This window comes from Apium graveolens, chromosome 1, assembly GCF_009905375.1.
Source record: "Apium graveolens cultivar Ventura chromosome 1, ASM990537v1, whole genome shotgun sequence".
Classification (NCBI taxonomy): Eukaryota; Viridiplantae; Streptophyta; class Magnoliopsida; order Apiales; family Apiaceae; genus Apium; species Apium graveolens.
In genome coordinates, this window is record NC_133647.1 from 199,376,700 (window position 1) to 199,393,283 (window position 16,584).

Genomic DNA, 16,584 nt, shown 5'->3' on the forward strand with positions numbered 1-16,584 from the left:
GGTTCGGATATTTTCGGATCATAACTTATTTATTTTTTCAATTTTTGAGATTTAAAAAATATCTTTTTTATTTAATTTAGTATTTTTATTGTAATATAATGTAATTTTATAAAAGAATATGATTAAATAAATATGTTATCATAAACATAAAATTGTTTAAAGTACAAATTTTGCTTATTTCGGGTCATATTCGGTTCGGGTATTATATTATTCGGTTTTAATCGGTTCGAAATTATAATCGGATCTTGTATTTCGGATCATTTTCGGATAAATTTTTGGTTCGGGTATTTTTCGGATCGGTTTAAATCAGTTTTCGAAAAATTATCGGATTGTATGATTTGGATCTCGGATCGGATCTCAGTTTCATGAATTTCGGTTCGTTTCTTCGGATTCAGAACCATTTTGCCAAGTATAACTACAAGTGACCTCATGACCATGTGTAATATCAAAATTAAATATACACTTTATAAAATCATAAACATTAAAAATATAGCTTTATAATCATGCGAGATTTTCTCATGAATCTTTTTTAAGTGTTTGTTATATATTTGTATTTTATTTGAATTTTAATTTTGAATTTTTCACTAGGAGTATTTATAAGTTTCTGTTTTATGAATGATTTTAAAGTTCTTTTTTATCATATTTATTAATTTTATTTTTAATTATTCGTACGTATATCTTTAATATAAACATAAATGGTGTCATTGATTATTTAATGCATTATTTTCACTTGTATTAATAATGTTTTTATTTACTTTATTGTCACATACAATATATTAAACATAAATTGTGTTATTTGTTTGAATACGTAGAAATGTCTTTCTAACTTTATTAAAAATTTCTAGGTACATTTTTATTCACATAAATTTAGTTTTATGTTATTTTTTAAATGTATTATTATTTCAATATACACACTCACATAAAAATAAAATCAGATTATTTATATTATTGTAATATTTATTTATTAGAAGTTGTGTTATTTTTTCAAATACTAAAAAAAATCAATTTTATTGAAAATTTCTTAGAATATTTTTACTTATATAGAATTTATCAAAGAAATAAAACGTAAAATATTAAAGAATAGATAAAAATATATTATTATTCTTTTTCGTGGATAACTAAATATATTAACTTACAATTTCGTATAATTCACAAGTTAAATATATTTAATTATATACATATTTAATAAATATTTTACAAATTATTAAAATTTGCTTAATTAAATTTTGAAAATAAGATTCCCGTAATTTTTGATAAGTGTAACACACATATATGTATATGCAATTAATTAAAAATATTTTTAAAATATAAAAACAAAAAAAAATTATAAAGAATTTTTAATATATTTTTTTAATTAATAATTATTTATTTTTTAAATTTAGAGATAGTAATTTTTGGTATCTACGACAGAGGAAAGTGAGTGATGGGTGAAATGAATAATGATAAAGATAAGGAATTCATACATAGGGGTAGGGCTGTGTAAAAAGTAGAATAAAACAAAAACCAAAATCAAAACCTCTAAAAATTGATGCAAACTGATTTGTTTGAAATCGACCAAAATCGAAACTAAAAAATTACAAACCGAAACCGATTGTTCGGTTTCAATTAGCTGTTAAAATCAAATCGAAAAAATCAATCTGATCATTAAAATAATAAATAATATTTTTTAGAAAATTTATATCAATTTTTAAAATAAAAAAATGTACAAATATAATTTTTAGGTATAAAAATATATTGATCTTATATATATAGTATTACGGGTGGACCTGGTTACCATGTAACCGTGTAAGAATTACGTGTAAGAATTAGGATCCAACTTTGACTCCACATAGTTTTCGTTGAGGATATATATAACATAATTGTATACCTCGATTCTTATACATGAAATAAAAAATGTATTATTATTTAATTTAAGACCGTAAACGTACCGAGTTGATCGTCAAACTCGAGTCGACTCGATTTGTTTAACTCGACTGGTTAAGAACTCGACCCGACTCGATTTGTGAGCCTTAGGACGCGCCTTGGGCAAGGAAGGCTCCTTGGACGGATTGCTTGGACATGATTGCTTTGGCAGACCTACACTTTGGCCTGGACAGAATTGGAGCGAGCCCTAACGATGAATAATTTAGGGCGCGCCCTATGATGTAAAATGATATAGGAAGAGACCAAAGGCTGATGACACAGGGCGGCGCCAACATACAGGAATGTAAGGGCGCGCCCTTAACTTTTACTTGACATATAAATGCAGCTTTGATATGCTACTTGGATGGATTCTCTGGAAGATTCAAGGAAGATGGAGAATGTTATTACTAACCTATTTGATGCAGGTACTCTATTGAAGAACTCCTTCATGTAGCACTTCTACAGGAAAGGCGGTGTCCGTGGTCAGAGACCTCCAGGGGTATGCCTGGACTGAAGGCCTCCTCCTGTAGTCAATGGGTGTCCTCATTGGGGATGTGGGGTGAAATCTGGTGTGTGCTTTGGGAGCTCTGTCTCTGTAGTCAACGGGTGTCCTCGTTGGGAGACTTTGGAGTATCCTGCACTTTGCACCCAAAAGCTTGGGATCACTTGTCCTGCAATCTGGTAGGGGCTCCTTATCGGGGGACAAGGATGCGTCCAACATTTGGGGTGAACCACGGCTATACCTGTGTCCGTGGACTAGAGAAACAGCTGGTAGCGGAGGGTTATCTTTGGCCAGGGAGATGCCTCATCCGTGAAGTCTCGAAGCTGCGGACGAGCCTTGGGCCTTTGTGGTTGGACCTCATCGGCGGACATTCCTAATGCTAATAGAAGACGGTTTCCAGTGGGTTTCCTACTGGGCCTCAGGATAAGAAATCTAAGCCCATTAGGTTTCTTGTTCCCCAAGAACTACGTGGGCTTGATCCCCTATAAATAGGGGTACGTAGGCACATTGTAAGGTGTCAGAAGCGAGAGCGCAAAGGAGCCACCACTAACCCTAAGCAATCTCAGCCCCCAATAATCATCACCACCAAACACTGTTCATCTTTTCCGACGAATACTGTTCATCGGATTCATCGGTTACTGTTCACGTTTCCGACGAAGAACTGCCATCACAGATCTTATTTTCGGCTACTAATCTCAAGTTTGGTTGTTCCCAAATTCCTCCGTCAACAAATTGGCGCTAGAAGGAGGGCTAATCAAGATCTACATATGGGAGGAAGGATGTCTCAATATCATGATGGAAGTTTTTATGATGGAAGTTCTGAAGAAGATTCTGATCATGGCTATGAATATAAACCCTACGTTCCGCCAATGATTGATCATCCCACGCCGGACGTTGGAGGACAGCCACCTGTGCTCATCAACAACGCCGACTTGTTTTAACAACTGTATCGCATGGGCGATGCTTTGAATGGTTTCGATTCAAGGTTGAGCACTGTGGAACGGCGCAAGGCCAGGAGGGGTCTTCGCCACAACCGAGCGGCTCATGCACCTGGAAAAGCACCCATGACGGATAGGGATGTCTCAGCCGGCCATGGCCGCACTGAAGGAGGGCGTGTGCCGATAACCCCGCGACGCCTGGACTATTCTAATGACACGTCCCCAATCATCGAGCTAGTGGAAGAAGATGCTGATGGACGGGAAATTCTGTGGACAGACACCCGGGGAGCCACCCATCCGCACCGGTCTGGACGTAGTCTCGAGGAACGCCGACAGGCGGAGTCGATGCAGGAGAATCAGCAATGAGGCTTCGCAGCTTTGAAAGATCGCTTGGGGATTCGCTTGGGCGATGATGATTTGAGAATGGTGTTACTTGAATGGAAGAAAGAAGATGATCGTGGAGATGTGACGCCCCATGATACAACACGTGTGCCCCTGAATTCCCAGGAAAACCGGGAGTGACACTGCGATCCAACGCGTGTGCCCCTGAATTCCCAGGAAAATCAGGAGCGGCACCGCGATCCAACGCGTGTATAACGACCCGTTTATTTTGAATTATTTAAATATGTGATTATTATGAAAATTATTAAATAAAATATATATTGGTTTTGACCGCTACGTGTTGTTTGATTATTATCTAAGTGTGATTTATGATGTATCGGGTTGTTCGTGTGATTAATTAAGGAATTGTATTGAATTGTTTCACTTTTAAAGTGGATTTAATGCAAATTTATTTGTATGAATATTTGAAGTGTCTCTAAAATTGTTTTTATGATTTTATAATGATTATAATTATTTTTAGGAGTTTATAAAATTGAGAAATCAATATTTTATTGATTATTTATTTTTAAATGATTTTCTGATTTCTTTTACTCGTAAAATCCGTAATTAATTCCAGAGTTTCTCAAAAATCACAAAATTCATATTCTCCTAAGTTTATAATATTCTGAGAATTTTAAAATTATTTAAAAATTTTCGGGATTAATTTCACCCGCGTGTTGTTTCGTTTAATTGTTAAAAAGCGGATATAAAGTGCACTTCTAAAATTGTTCTAAAATTTTGAAAATTATGTTTTTATAAACTTCAGGATATTTCTAACATTTTAAGACTGTTTCCGTGATTTTCTGAAATTATTTTAAGTGCAGCTTGGATCATTAATTATTAAATGCGGATATGAGTTATGTTCCAAATATACTTTGAAAATTACGAAAAAATTATTTTAATAATTATGAATTATTTGTGATATTTTAAAAACTATTTTGGTAATTTTAGGGTAAAATTTTACCAAATAAAGTTGTTCGTTATTTTGTAAAACGCGAACAAAATCGGTGACTACAATACAAACCAGGACACGTGTTAAATTTTTGTGGGATTGCAGCAACGTGGTAGTAACAGAATTATTCGAATAAGAAATATAATCAAGCAGATAAATAAAAGCAAACACAACCATCCCCTGTATCAATTTCAGTCTCATCTCTCTCTCTTTGTCTCGCTTATCTCCTCTCTCTGTGCTCTCACCTTTCCTCATTCGTGTACTCTCGATCCCCTCTCTTCGTTTCTCTATTTATGGCGTTTCGCCGCTCCTTCCGCCGGTACCCGGTTTCCGGCCACTGCCATATTTTTCTGGTGAGCCGCCTTGTATTTTCCGGCCTGTTCCTGCTTACAGTTTGATGTGTGTGCGTTTAGGTGTAAACTGTGTTGTGCGGATGTGTATTTGTGCTGTTACCGCCCTGTTCCATCTCTTCCTCGCCACCAGCATAACTTTTCCGGCGAGGCTGTGCTTGTATCTGTGCTTTAGTGGTGATGTTGTGATTGCTGATGAAATTGAATCGTGGACTGTTCCTTTGATTCAAGTGGATATTCTGAAATTAGTTCGGATTGTTTATTGAATTTGTATAATTTGAATAATTTCTTTGAATAATTCGAACTAGTGATTATTGAACCATTCGGGGGTTTTTTTTTTAGGGCGAAACTCTGACAGGACGCCTGTACGGGAACCGTTGGAGTTATGCCGCCGTCAGCGATGAACTCGTTGAGCTGACGGATAAATGGCAATGATGATTCTTGAGCCTAATAATAATTTGTAAATTTTATTTTTAGAATATTTGAAATAAAAGTAAAAGTTAAATATTCGGTTTTGAAATTGTTGGATGCATGATTAGTTTGGACTAGAATTGATTGATTGTTGGGTTGTGGTTGATTGAGACGTCGATATTGTGTTCGACGGGTAGTCCGATAAATAAAGGAGACGCTGCCCGATTTCCGGAAACTGAACTACGTAAATACAGGAACGTATCCGATGATTATCGGGACGTCGAGTGACTATATATGGTATATCTGTGTGTTTTATATGAAACTTGATTATACGATGTGATAAAATACTTTACCAAATCGATAACCCTGATATCATAAAATAAAGTATATATGTATTTTCCAAAAATGAACACCGAACCGATCTTCGAGATTTTTAAACCCTATTTGCTGTGTGTGTGTTATTATAATATTCATAATTACGAGTCGGGTTTGAATATCGTTGGGTAAGAACTAGTATCGAGGATATGTCAAGCATACCTAGACGTCTAACGTAGGGTATTTTGACCCTGTAGGTTATAATCGGGAACCTGTAAGTGGACGATGGACTAGAGATGACCTGGTAGTCAGTCGGCGAGCTCAATAGAGTTTCAACAAGAAAAACTTGAGTATCAAAGTCGAATCTAATGGGATCTAGTGATTGGACGTAAAAGCCTAAGCGGCAGAAGTGGCCCAGAATTGATCAGTAATAGTTATAAAGCCTTGTAAGGCAAGTATTTCTAAACTTTTCTTCAAGACATATTACCAATGTTTTCGAACTGTTTCATAACTTGTTGCTATTATTAAACATAACTCATGTTTTATAATGCAAGTGTTTTAAACTACTTACCCTTGAACCCTGATTCTTTCTTGATCTTGAGCCGTAAGCCTTATTCTTTGTAAACCATCCTTGGTTGATTCTCAGATATCAAATCACACCAATATGATACTACTCCCCAAAGGTACAACTACCAAACACCAAACACTAAAACAAAATTGTTTGAAAACACATAAACTTTTATACTGCAACCATTATTTATAACATCAAAGAACTATACCTTGAAAAATCACTTCTGACCTAATACCGGAGACTGATACAAATTGAAAACAATTTCTTATACATACCCTGAAATCCACTTGAGATATCCATAAGCTTCTTTATGCTTTTATTCAAGTGTTTAACTATCGTTGATTATGAACTTGTTTTATTGAATTATATCGTTTATTATATTGAACTGCTTTAGGATTGGATAGTTTTTATATATGTGGACCAGATTCGTGGTCAGACCATATAATGGTCAAATTAGGCTAATGTGTGTCTTGGATCCAGTAATTAGAGCAGTGTTGTGTGCTTGCTCGGGGTTAGTGCGTGACTGATCAGCAGCCTAACCTTGGTTTAAAACTTAAAATGAATATCCAATTCTAATGATGAGTTAAAAATAACTTGATTCCTGTGAATCATCTCATTTGATCATTGTTTAACTTCAGTTATCGTTATCGTGACTTGCTGAGCTAGTTAGCTCACCCTTGCGATTCTTTATATATTTTACAGTTGAAAAGAATATGGATGATAGTGAAGTTCCTCAGTCCAAGGTGTGGGCTAAGGTTCCAATCGAGTTGGATCGAGCTAGTAGAAGTTTCATGCGGTAAAGAGATAGTTAGATTGTAAGAATGATTTTATTATCAATTGTAAGTTAAATTAGTTGGGGTTTGGTACAATGTAATAAATTAAGGTTGTGGCTTGTTTTCATACTTTAACCTGTTGCGATCCGTGGTTTTGTGAAGCAGGGTCATTTTAAATAATATTTCTTATACAGGTTGATATATTGTGTTTGTGTTGTGGACCCCAAACTTCTGACCCGGGTTTGGAGGATGCCACAGGTTGGTATCAGAGCTACAGGTTATAAGTCACTGAAACAAGCCTAGATTGTTGGGTTTGGGTAGAGGGTTAGGATTAGGAATAGGAAATATAAAGATAGGATGTTGTGAGGTTGAGTGTGACTGTATAGTAGGACTCCGATACGGTTTGTGTTGCGATTCGGGGATCCTAGCTTGTGATGTGATTTCCAGACAACGGCAATGGCATATCCTGATTTCCCGGTATCCTCTGATCATTTGGAGCCTTCCATTCGAGGATCGTCATCTTCTATCAGATTTGATTTACACCTTGTTCTTCCATCAGTATTAATGGTACTACCTTCCGTTATGACAGTTGCACCTCTTCAAGCTATTCTACGCTATTCTACTATCTTTTGATACGAGACTACCTATTCAAGAACCTCCATCTGTTTAATTTTGTTTTACTGGACATTTGGCTGTGAGTGTATCTCTTTAGTTTACCCTACACCCTATTTTATACCCTCAGTTTAAAACTTGTCCTTTGAAACAATTGTATTTATGAGGATGGATGCGGGAGTCGCAGTAAATGGTGAGTATCGAGATACAAATAAAGGTGAGAAGAAGTTTAGAAAGAAGATTCAAGTGTTTCGGAGGATAGTTGTTACCAGATTTAAAGAAGCCCTTAGTGATTAGTCCACCCATGACTAGCTTGTGAAATGGATTAGATAAGTATTGAAAAGAGAGTTAAAGAAGATTATGGTTCTGGAGCTTTCTTGAAGATAATTAGTGGTGTTATGACAATGTGATATATTTATAGTAACAAGGTGATGTGACATCAACCGATTTATTGACTATTGGATAGCCTGTTCTACTTAGCTACTGCAACGAACGCAGGTATAGCCACGGTTCACCCCAAGTGTCGGACGCATCCCCGTCCCCCGAATGAGGATAACCCACCAGATAACAGGACAGGTGATCCCAAACTCTTGGGTGTAAAGTGCAGGATGACTCCAAAGTTCTCCAACGAGGACACCCGTTGAATACAAGAACAGAGTTCCCGAAGCACACACCAATTTTAACCCCGCATCCCCAACGAGGACACCCGTTGAATACAGGAGGAGGCCTTCAATCATCAGGCATACCCCTGGAAGCCTTTAAGCTTTTCACGGACATCCCCCTCCTTGACCGCCTCAAGGAGGGAATTTTTCAAAGAGTACCTGTAACAAATACATTAGTAAAAATAATCTCCACTGCTCTTCTCCATGCAAGCTTTATCCTAAAATCACCATTGAAAATATATTGACCAGGCACTGGACGCGTCCTAAGACCCTGGGTGCGTCCTCTCCTTCATGAAACCCGCATAGCCTCCTCAAAACCTTGGTGCACATCATTCCACTATACAAGGCGCGTCCTAGGCAAGATAGACGCGTCCTCCAACTGTTATTGCTGCAAGACCAGGTTTTCCAAATGCCTTCACCAAGGTTGACGCGTCCACGTCTCTTGGGCGCGTCCATCCCAAGCGATGCACTCCCATGCTTCACCATCACCTGCCCATAAAACATCCTCTAACATGTGGACGCGTCCCCGTTACATGGACGCGCCTTAACCCTCCACAATGTAATACCGGTCTTGACCGTACTTAATCCGCGTTTGACCTGAGTCACTCCAATGCCAAATTTTGAGTATAACAACATACAAATTTGTAATGACTTGTTTGTTTTTCTTATAAAAACATTATTATTGTGTTAATCGAGACAATAACAAAATTGTTCATATTAGAATTTGTAATGTGTACGTTATGTGAAAAGTAATTTCTTGTTCATCATAACCGTGTTACTAAGACAGTAGTAACTTTTTCTTCATTTTATATTTTGTAATAAAAATTGTGTACCATTAAATAAAAGATAATAAATTTTCCACTATAGTTGTTATATTTATGAGAAATAGAAATCTAATCCACCCGATTTAGAAGGAATACTCGTTCTATTTCTTCATTATTTTCCTTACAATCCTAGTTAAAGAAAAATTAGACCACCTCATATTCATTCATAATTATCGTATATTTTTTTTCTTCATAAGTGATTTTCAATTTTTTCCTACATTCCATTATATTGTGTTTGGTTGAGGTTAATGAAATGGAATGAGATTTCGTATGTAAAATAATTTAATTTTCAAAATTTTCATTTTTATCTCGTTACATTTCTAATCATCTAAACTATAATCAAACATCTCAATTTAAGATGTAATGGTTCATTCCTTACTAACCTCATTTTCTTCATAATTCTTACAGTAGCAATTTGACATATCTATTTTTTTTTTCAAATCTTCCTGCCAACTCCAATTTTACTCCTTTATTTTAATTCATTTCATTCACCCCAACCAAACATAAAAGTAAACGCAACCAAAAGAGCCAAGTTCATTTTGGGTACCATATACATCAAAAAGATCATCGTATATCAAAATTTAAGTTAAGACTTCTCTGCAATATCCATCACTCTCCACTAGACTCGATGTGCCTAAGATTACCACTTTTTTTATACAAATTTATGTTCCACTCTGCATCATATCTCTGGATCTTCCATTAGTTAAAGGAATTGAGCGAAAGCCTTAGTTTAAGATAGTACTGCAAACGTTTCATCAGCACCCGGAGATCGAAATCAATATTTTTAGACATTCTCCAAATGATTTACTTGTAAATGATTAAGCCTCGTTATTTAATCTTAACACTTGCAAAACTATGATATTGGAATATAATTTATGGTTACTTTTATATATTCTTATCCATTTTTATGGTTACTTTTATGTGTTCGATTCTCTCTCATTTTCTTGGATAAATAAAGGGATCAAAGAAGGAGATCAATTATATCTTTTATTATTTGTATGGATTAAAGAGTGAATAACTAATACAAAACCTACTTTTTTTATAATGGGAGTTAAATTAAGTACTTAAGGGTACCTACAACTAATTGGCTACAAATCAGTTAATAATAGTGGATTCCTAGTATTCACATTAATTCCACTAATTATATCATTCCAAACAAAGTAGTCACTTTACGTTTAAAAAAAGATTAAAATTAATCTGTAAAATGCCGTTAGTAGGGCTGTAATTCGAGCCGGGCGGCTCGCGAGCTCGCCCGGCTCGAACTCGTTTAAGTGGGCTCGACTCGGCTCGTTTAACTAAACGAGTCGAGTTCGAGCATAGGTTCTGACTCGTTTAATTACTCGAGCCGGCTCGGCTCGACTCGTGAAATTAAACGAGCAGAGTTCGAGTAGAGGGTTTAGGCTCGATTATGTGTAAAATTAAATGAGTCGTTCGCCCGACTCGTTAAAACCGGCTCGTTTAGCTAAACGAGCCGACTCGACTCGACTCGTGAAATTAAACGAGTCGAGTTCGAGTAGAGGTTTAGGCTCGTATAATTAAACGAGCCGACTCGGCTCGACTCGATTAATCTCGGCTCGAATTACGCCCGCCTCGAAACTCGGCTCGCTCGGCCCGAATTACAGCCCTAGCTGTTAGTATGTTCACGAAGAATATATTCAAAAAATAATATATATGTTGAATGCAAGTTGAGCAAATATTTTGAGTTTACTTAATTAATTATGAGTAATAGCTATTTTAATACTGAAATCAGTACGTAACTTACAAATAACTTGCTCCATTTAAAAAGATTGAAAAGGCATATATAAGTTATCAAGACTTGCAATCCTAATGTTAAACAAAGTAAATTGTACACAGTGTTGATTTTAATTGAAAAACATTAGTTTTTGAAATTCAACGTTAACTAAAGTTAGACCAAGTATTCTTAGTTTTTAATCTTTTGAACAACTTCCTAACAATATACAATGTCAGATACTGGCAATGTCATAAATCATCAATTAAAATTGGCATAATTCACCTAGTTTTTAACCACCCGAAAAAAATCAAAAATCAATTGATCATTCTCACTTTCACCACGTAAAAGACTTTTGTATTTTTTTAGTGTATTAATAAATTTGAATACAACATTAACATTGAATTATTACTTTTCAAAAAAAACATTGAATTTATTACAAATAGTAAAGATTCAGTCATGTGTGTGCATGTGTACTTACTTTTTTTGTTTATCGTAGGTAACCCGCAGCCTGCTACCCTTTGGGTGCGCACTGGGTAAACCCTATGGGTTCACGTAATAGCCTGCAAACCACGTGAACCAGTGTGTGACTTATCTTATGTTATATTATTGAGTACAATAACGATGATCTCGGGTTTATTTATATGCTAAATATCATGTATACTACCATGTTTAATCAATATTAACATCCATTGAGTGAATTGATTACTAATAAACATGTATTTATAATTATTCAAGAAATATAATCATTGAATAAATAAATAAATTATCTATATATTGATAATCGAAATAGTACGAGTGGAACGAACATACAATATCTAATGTTTACTCACACGGGGTATCAAGCATGATTGTGATATCAAATCATTAATATATTGTAAAGACTTATTAAATCAATATTCACGACTTTTCTCAAGCATCTAAGAAAGAAAATATAATAATATTGTTATTCCAAAATATTTTCAAGTTTTCTTTGTTTAGGATTCTAACTCTTTATTCATATGATAATTTGAATAACATTCATTAATTGAAGCTCTTAATCCTTGCAAATGATGTAGAACTGTATAATTTTTTTCTTTAATTATTGTAAAATGGATATTAATATTTATTTAAATCATTTAAAATATTTGTACGATATTTTTAGCAATTAATATTGCTTATCTAAATTAATCATTTTTAAAAAGCTAAATTCCTTTTTATAAGTGAAAAATAAAAAATAAATTACTTACTATATCGTCGTAGTTTTAAACCAATCTTATGACAACTCATATCAATTCTGGATATTCTTAAAATTAGGCCAAGTCCCAAAAAAGATAATGCACTACTGGTAAATTAGTACTTTTGATACATATATCAATTGATTTGATCATATAAAATCTCAAATACATTACTTTTATTAATATAAGATATTATAAACATTTTGTCTTATGGTAAGATGTTCACGTCGAAATTGTAATTTAAATTACTAACACTAGAAATGTGACGATGTATCTTCAGTTGGGTCGTGTAGTCAAATTTCGGAGTATGTTTTGAACAGTAAGTCAAGTTCTTATTTCAAATTTGAAATAAACTAAAATACACGTAACTGTTATAATTCGAACATATCTAAATATGTTGTACAAATATAGATTATTGTTTATAAGTGATTATTTCTTTTTTTGTATTAAAAAATTGTATTAAAAATTTAGAGACATGTATTCAATTAAAAATGATTAATAAATAAGATAATGGTTCATTTATGTATTATGTCTAACCTTGTATCTTAAATTTTGATTCTTTAAAAATTTACTGTACAAATATTCAAATGAATATCTTTGAAGTTAAATAAAATATTCTGTCATTATTTACCATACTCAGATATTATATGTACGATAAAAAATACATGTGACAATATATTATAGTTGTATGAGGGATGTATAGGTGAATTAGATGACTCGAGTTCAAGTCCCGTAAATATATTTTTTTTATATAAATAATAAAAATATAGGTAATTTAGTCATTTCAATACAATAATAAAATCTCTCAATAATTTTATGCCCATTTTGGTGTATTATATACATAAAGATGCATGGCAATTTTGAGTTTATAACGGGTAAAATGTGATTTTTGAATGTGTAACAAATTTTTAGTTTATGTGGTATTCAAATTCGTAATGAATTTGTTTATATATTACTAAAAAAAACGTAACTAAAAATGGATTATAGTGTGCTGATAAAAAAGTGCTAAAATTGTGATTATATACAAAACTAGTTTACTAAAATAAAATAAAATAAAATAAATAATTTATTCTAAATAATGTTATGATTTCTTTTTGATTTTCGATTTTGTGTTGTCATTTTAAAAATATGAACAAATAAAGAATTCTAAATAAACGCACTCTAATTAAACGTGATTAGAATGAGATGATCTGATCACCGAGCCACCATCACCTCATAGACACCATAACTACTGCACAAAACAAAGTAAGTTGTTACTTTAGCAACGAGAAAATCTTCTTCCAAAATCACTTACCATCCTAGACTTAGCACGAAAAAAATATGACGACTTTGGAGAAGTATTATTGGCTTTTTTTAACTCTGTTACGATTTTCTTGCCATCAAACACTTAATTCTAATCCACTGTTTATCTAGTCTTGCCTATGGCATGGTGTGAATGTTTCTCTCGTCTTTAGTCATCTCTCATTTCATTCGTATCTCTTTTTTACAGTAATCTTTTTTTCGTCTCTGGATTCAGTATTTCTAAACTATGGCCACAGAAAAGGATAATTTAAAGGCAATGGAAGAAAGTTTTGCTAGATTAGTTTCGAAGAGGAAGAACAGGGGGGCAATCACGTATGAGGAAAACGCAGAGGACCTGAGTGAAATAGACACGAGATGGTGTCTTGTTGGACGCTTTCTTACCGACTCTCCAATCGATTTTCAAGCCATGCAACATAAGATGGCATCATTATGGAGGCCGGGCAGAGGAATGTACGTTAAACAACTCGAACCCAATCAATTTTTGTTTCAGTTCTACCACGACATAGACATCAAAAGTGTAATTGAAGGCAACCCTTGGATGTTTGGGAGGTTTCATTTAATTTCGAAAGGCTGAAAGACGGTGAGAATCCGAAAACAATAGCAATAAACAAACTCGATGTGTGGGTGCAACTTCACGATATGGAGACAGGTTTTATGTCGCTGAGAGTGGTGAAAGATATAGGAGATTATGTGGGTACCTTTCTTGAATCTGATGCAAACAACTTTGTTGGGGTGTGGAGGGAATACCTAAGGATCAGAGTAACAATCTCACTGGAGGGTCCATTAAAACGAAGGATGAAGTTGAGGAAAAATGTTGCTAACTGGTGTTGGGTCAATTTCAAATACGAAGGTATTCCGACCTTCTACTTCATCTGCGGTATGGTGGGGCATGGTGAAAAGTTTTGTGCTCGTTTATTTGATACACCGATAGACCAAATTGAAAAACCTTACGGTTCTTGGATGCGCGCTGATCCCAGAAGACGTAGTCACATTATGGGAAGCAAATGGTTGAGAATGGGAGGTGCAACTCCGGTCAGAAACGCGGCAGAGGCCAGTGAGGATCCTGTTTCCGAGATTGTAGCTAAAGAGATAGGAAGGGAAAAAAATCAGGGATAACACTAATGGGGGACAAACAAATTACGATAATGAATACGGGAGGAAGTAAAGGCGATACAGGGGGGATACTTAACAAACCCAATCATCTGTTAACAAACTTCCAGGAAAATATTGCTCAAGATTTTGAAATTACTGATGAGGTGGAAAATAGTGAATTACACATCATAGACACGAAAAGAAGAAGAATGGACCAAGATAACGGGCCCAATGAGGATGCCAACAATTGCAGAGAAGTAATAATGAGCCCACAGGAGGAAAATATCCAGAACTAAAAAAATGCGCAACTGGCGGGTGCTGCATGGCAGGCCCGCCATTCCTCATGAATACTATTAGTTGGAACTGCCAGGGGATGGGGTCTCCCTGGAAGCTTCAGTTCCTTAAAGACTTGATCCGTCAAGAAAGACCCGATGTTGTCTTTTATGTGAAACCCTAAGTAACAAGGTGCAGATGGAAAAAATCAGGCTGAAAATTCAGTTTCAAGGCATGATAGTGGTTGAACCTCAAGGTAGAAGTGGGGGACTAGCTTTGCTGTGGAGAGATTCTGACCAAGCTAAGTTACTGAGCCTCTCGCAAAATCATATTGATGTGGAACTTACAATTAGAGACCTGCCAACTTGGAGATTAACAGGGTTCTATGGAGAGCCAAACAGAAGCTTGAGACGCAGGACCTGGGATCTTCTTAGACATCTTGCAAGGGATTCAAACCTGCCTTGGTGTACAATTGGAGATCTTAATAACATAGTTTCTCAGCTAGACAAAAGGGGTGGTGCTGCATATCCGCAAAATTTAATCGATGGCTTTAACAACGTCCTTTTAGACACTGGACTGTAATATATGGAGCTACATGGCCATCCATTTACGTGGGAAAGAGGTCGTAACACTGATAACTGGTTGGAGATTCGTCTAGACAGAGCACTGGTATCGCCTGATTGGCTGGATCTTTTCCCTATGTTGAAGCTATATACGATTGATGGTTCCCCTTCTGATCATAGCCCAATATTCCTGGATCCTAAAATGATTGAGTCGGTGCGTACAAAAAGCGCTTTCGCTTTGAAAATGCATGGTTGTCGGAGCCGTTGTGTCTTCAGATTGTAAAGGATAATTGGTACTTCAATAAAGATGACAGAATCACTCATAAGGTTCAACAATGTGGGGAAAAGCTAGAAATTTGGGGAAGAGAGGTAACAGGTTGTTTCAGCAAAAGACTAAAGGAATGTAAAGCTCAAATGAAACTATATCGTAATGGCAGGGATGATCATGCTGTTCAAAGTTATAATGACGCCAAGAACCAACTCCATTTAATTCTAGACCAGCGAGGAGATATTCTGGAGGCAACGATCGAAGCAACTATGGCTCCAATCTGGTGACAAAAACACGAGGTACTTCCACTCGTCTTGTACTGCCAGACGTCGCACAAACAGAATTCACAGGTTGAAAAATGATAATGGAAACTGGGTGGACTGGCAGCAGGGACTGCAGTCACTAATCGTGAATTATTATCAAGACCTGTTTAAATCTGATCAAGCCAATATTGACGAGGTCACCAATTGTGTGCATCCACGCCTTTCTAGTGCTCAGAACATGGACCTCATGAAGGAAATCTCAGATGTAGAAGTCAAGTCAGCAATCTTTCAGATGCATCCGGACAAAGCCCCGGGGCCTGATGGCATGACACCGGCTTTTTTCTAAAAATATTGGAAGGTAGTGGGGGGAGATGTTATTCAAATGACAAGAGATTTCTTTCGTACGGGTGAAATTTTAAATGGGTTGAATGCCACAAACTTAGTCTTGCTGCCGAAAAAGAAAAACCCAACCATGGTGGGGGATCTTCGTCCTATCACACTTTGTAACGTGTTGATCAAAATAATTACGAAGGTACTAGAAAACCGGATGAAGGAGGTCCTGGATTTAGTGGTGTCAGACACACAAAGTGCATTTATCCCGGGTCGTCTCATTTCGGACAACATAATGATCTCTTATGAGGTCATGCATTACCTTAAGCGAAAGAAATATGGTAAGGATGGATA

General features: G+C 35.5%; 1 protein-coding gene across 1 annotated transcript; it reads left to right on the plus strand.

The window, feature by feature from the left end:
• The first annotated feature begins 15,391 nt into the window (after nucleotides 1-15,391).
• Nucleotides 15,392-16,246, plus strand: LOC141716338 (uncharacterized). Its single transcript, XM_074518771.1, has 3 exons — nucleotides 15,392-15,583; nucleotides 15,646-15,738; nucleotides 15,866-16,246. Exons 1-3 carry the CDS (start codon nucleotides 15,392-15,394, stop codon nucleotides 16,244-16,246), a joined length of 666 nt encoding a protein of 221 aa, XP_074374872.1.
• Nucleotides 16,247-16,584: the final 338 nt, after the last annotated feature.

Excerpts from the sequence above, each read along its gene's own strand:
- LOC141716338 (XM_074518771.1), top strand. The coding sequence starts at position 15,392 with ATGGAGCTACATGGCCATCCATTTACGTGGGAAAGAGGTCGTAACACT. Across the intron at positions 15,584-15,645 it reads ATCCTAAAATGATTGAGTCG|ATTGTAAAGGATAATTGGTA; the intron begins GTGCGTACAAAA and ends TTGTGTCTTCAG. Across the intron at positions 15,739-15,865 it reads TAGAAATTTGGGGAAGAGAG|ACCAGCGAGGAGATATTCTG; the intron begins GTAACAGGTTGT and ends ATTTAATTCTAG.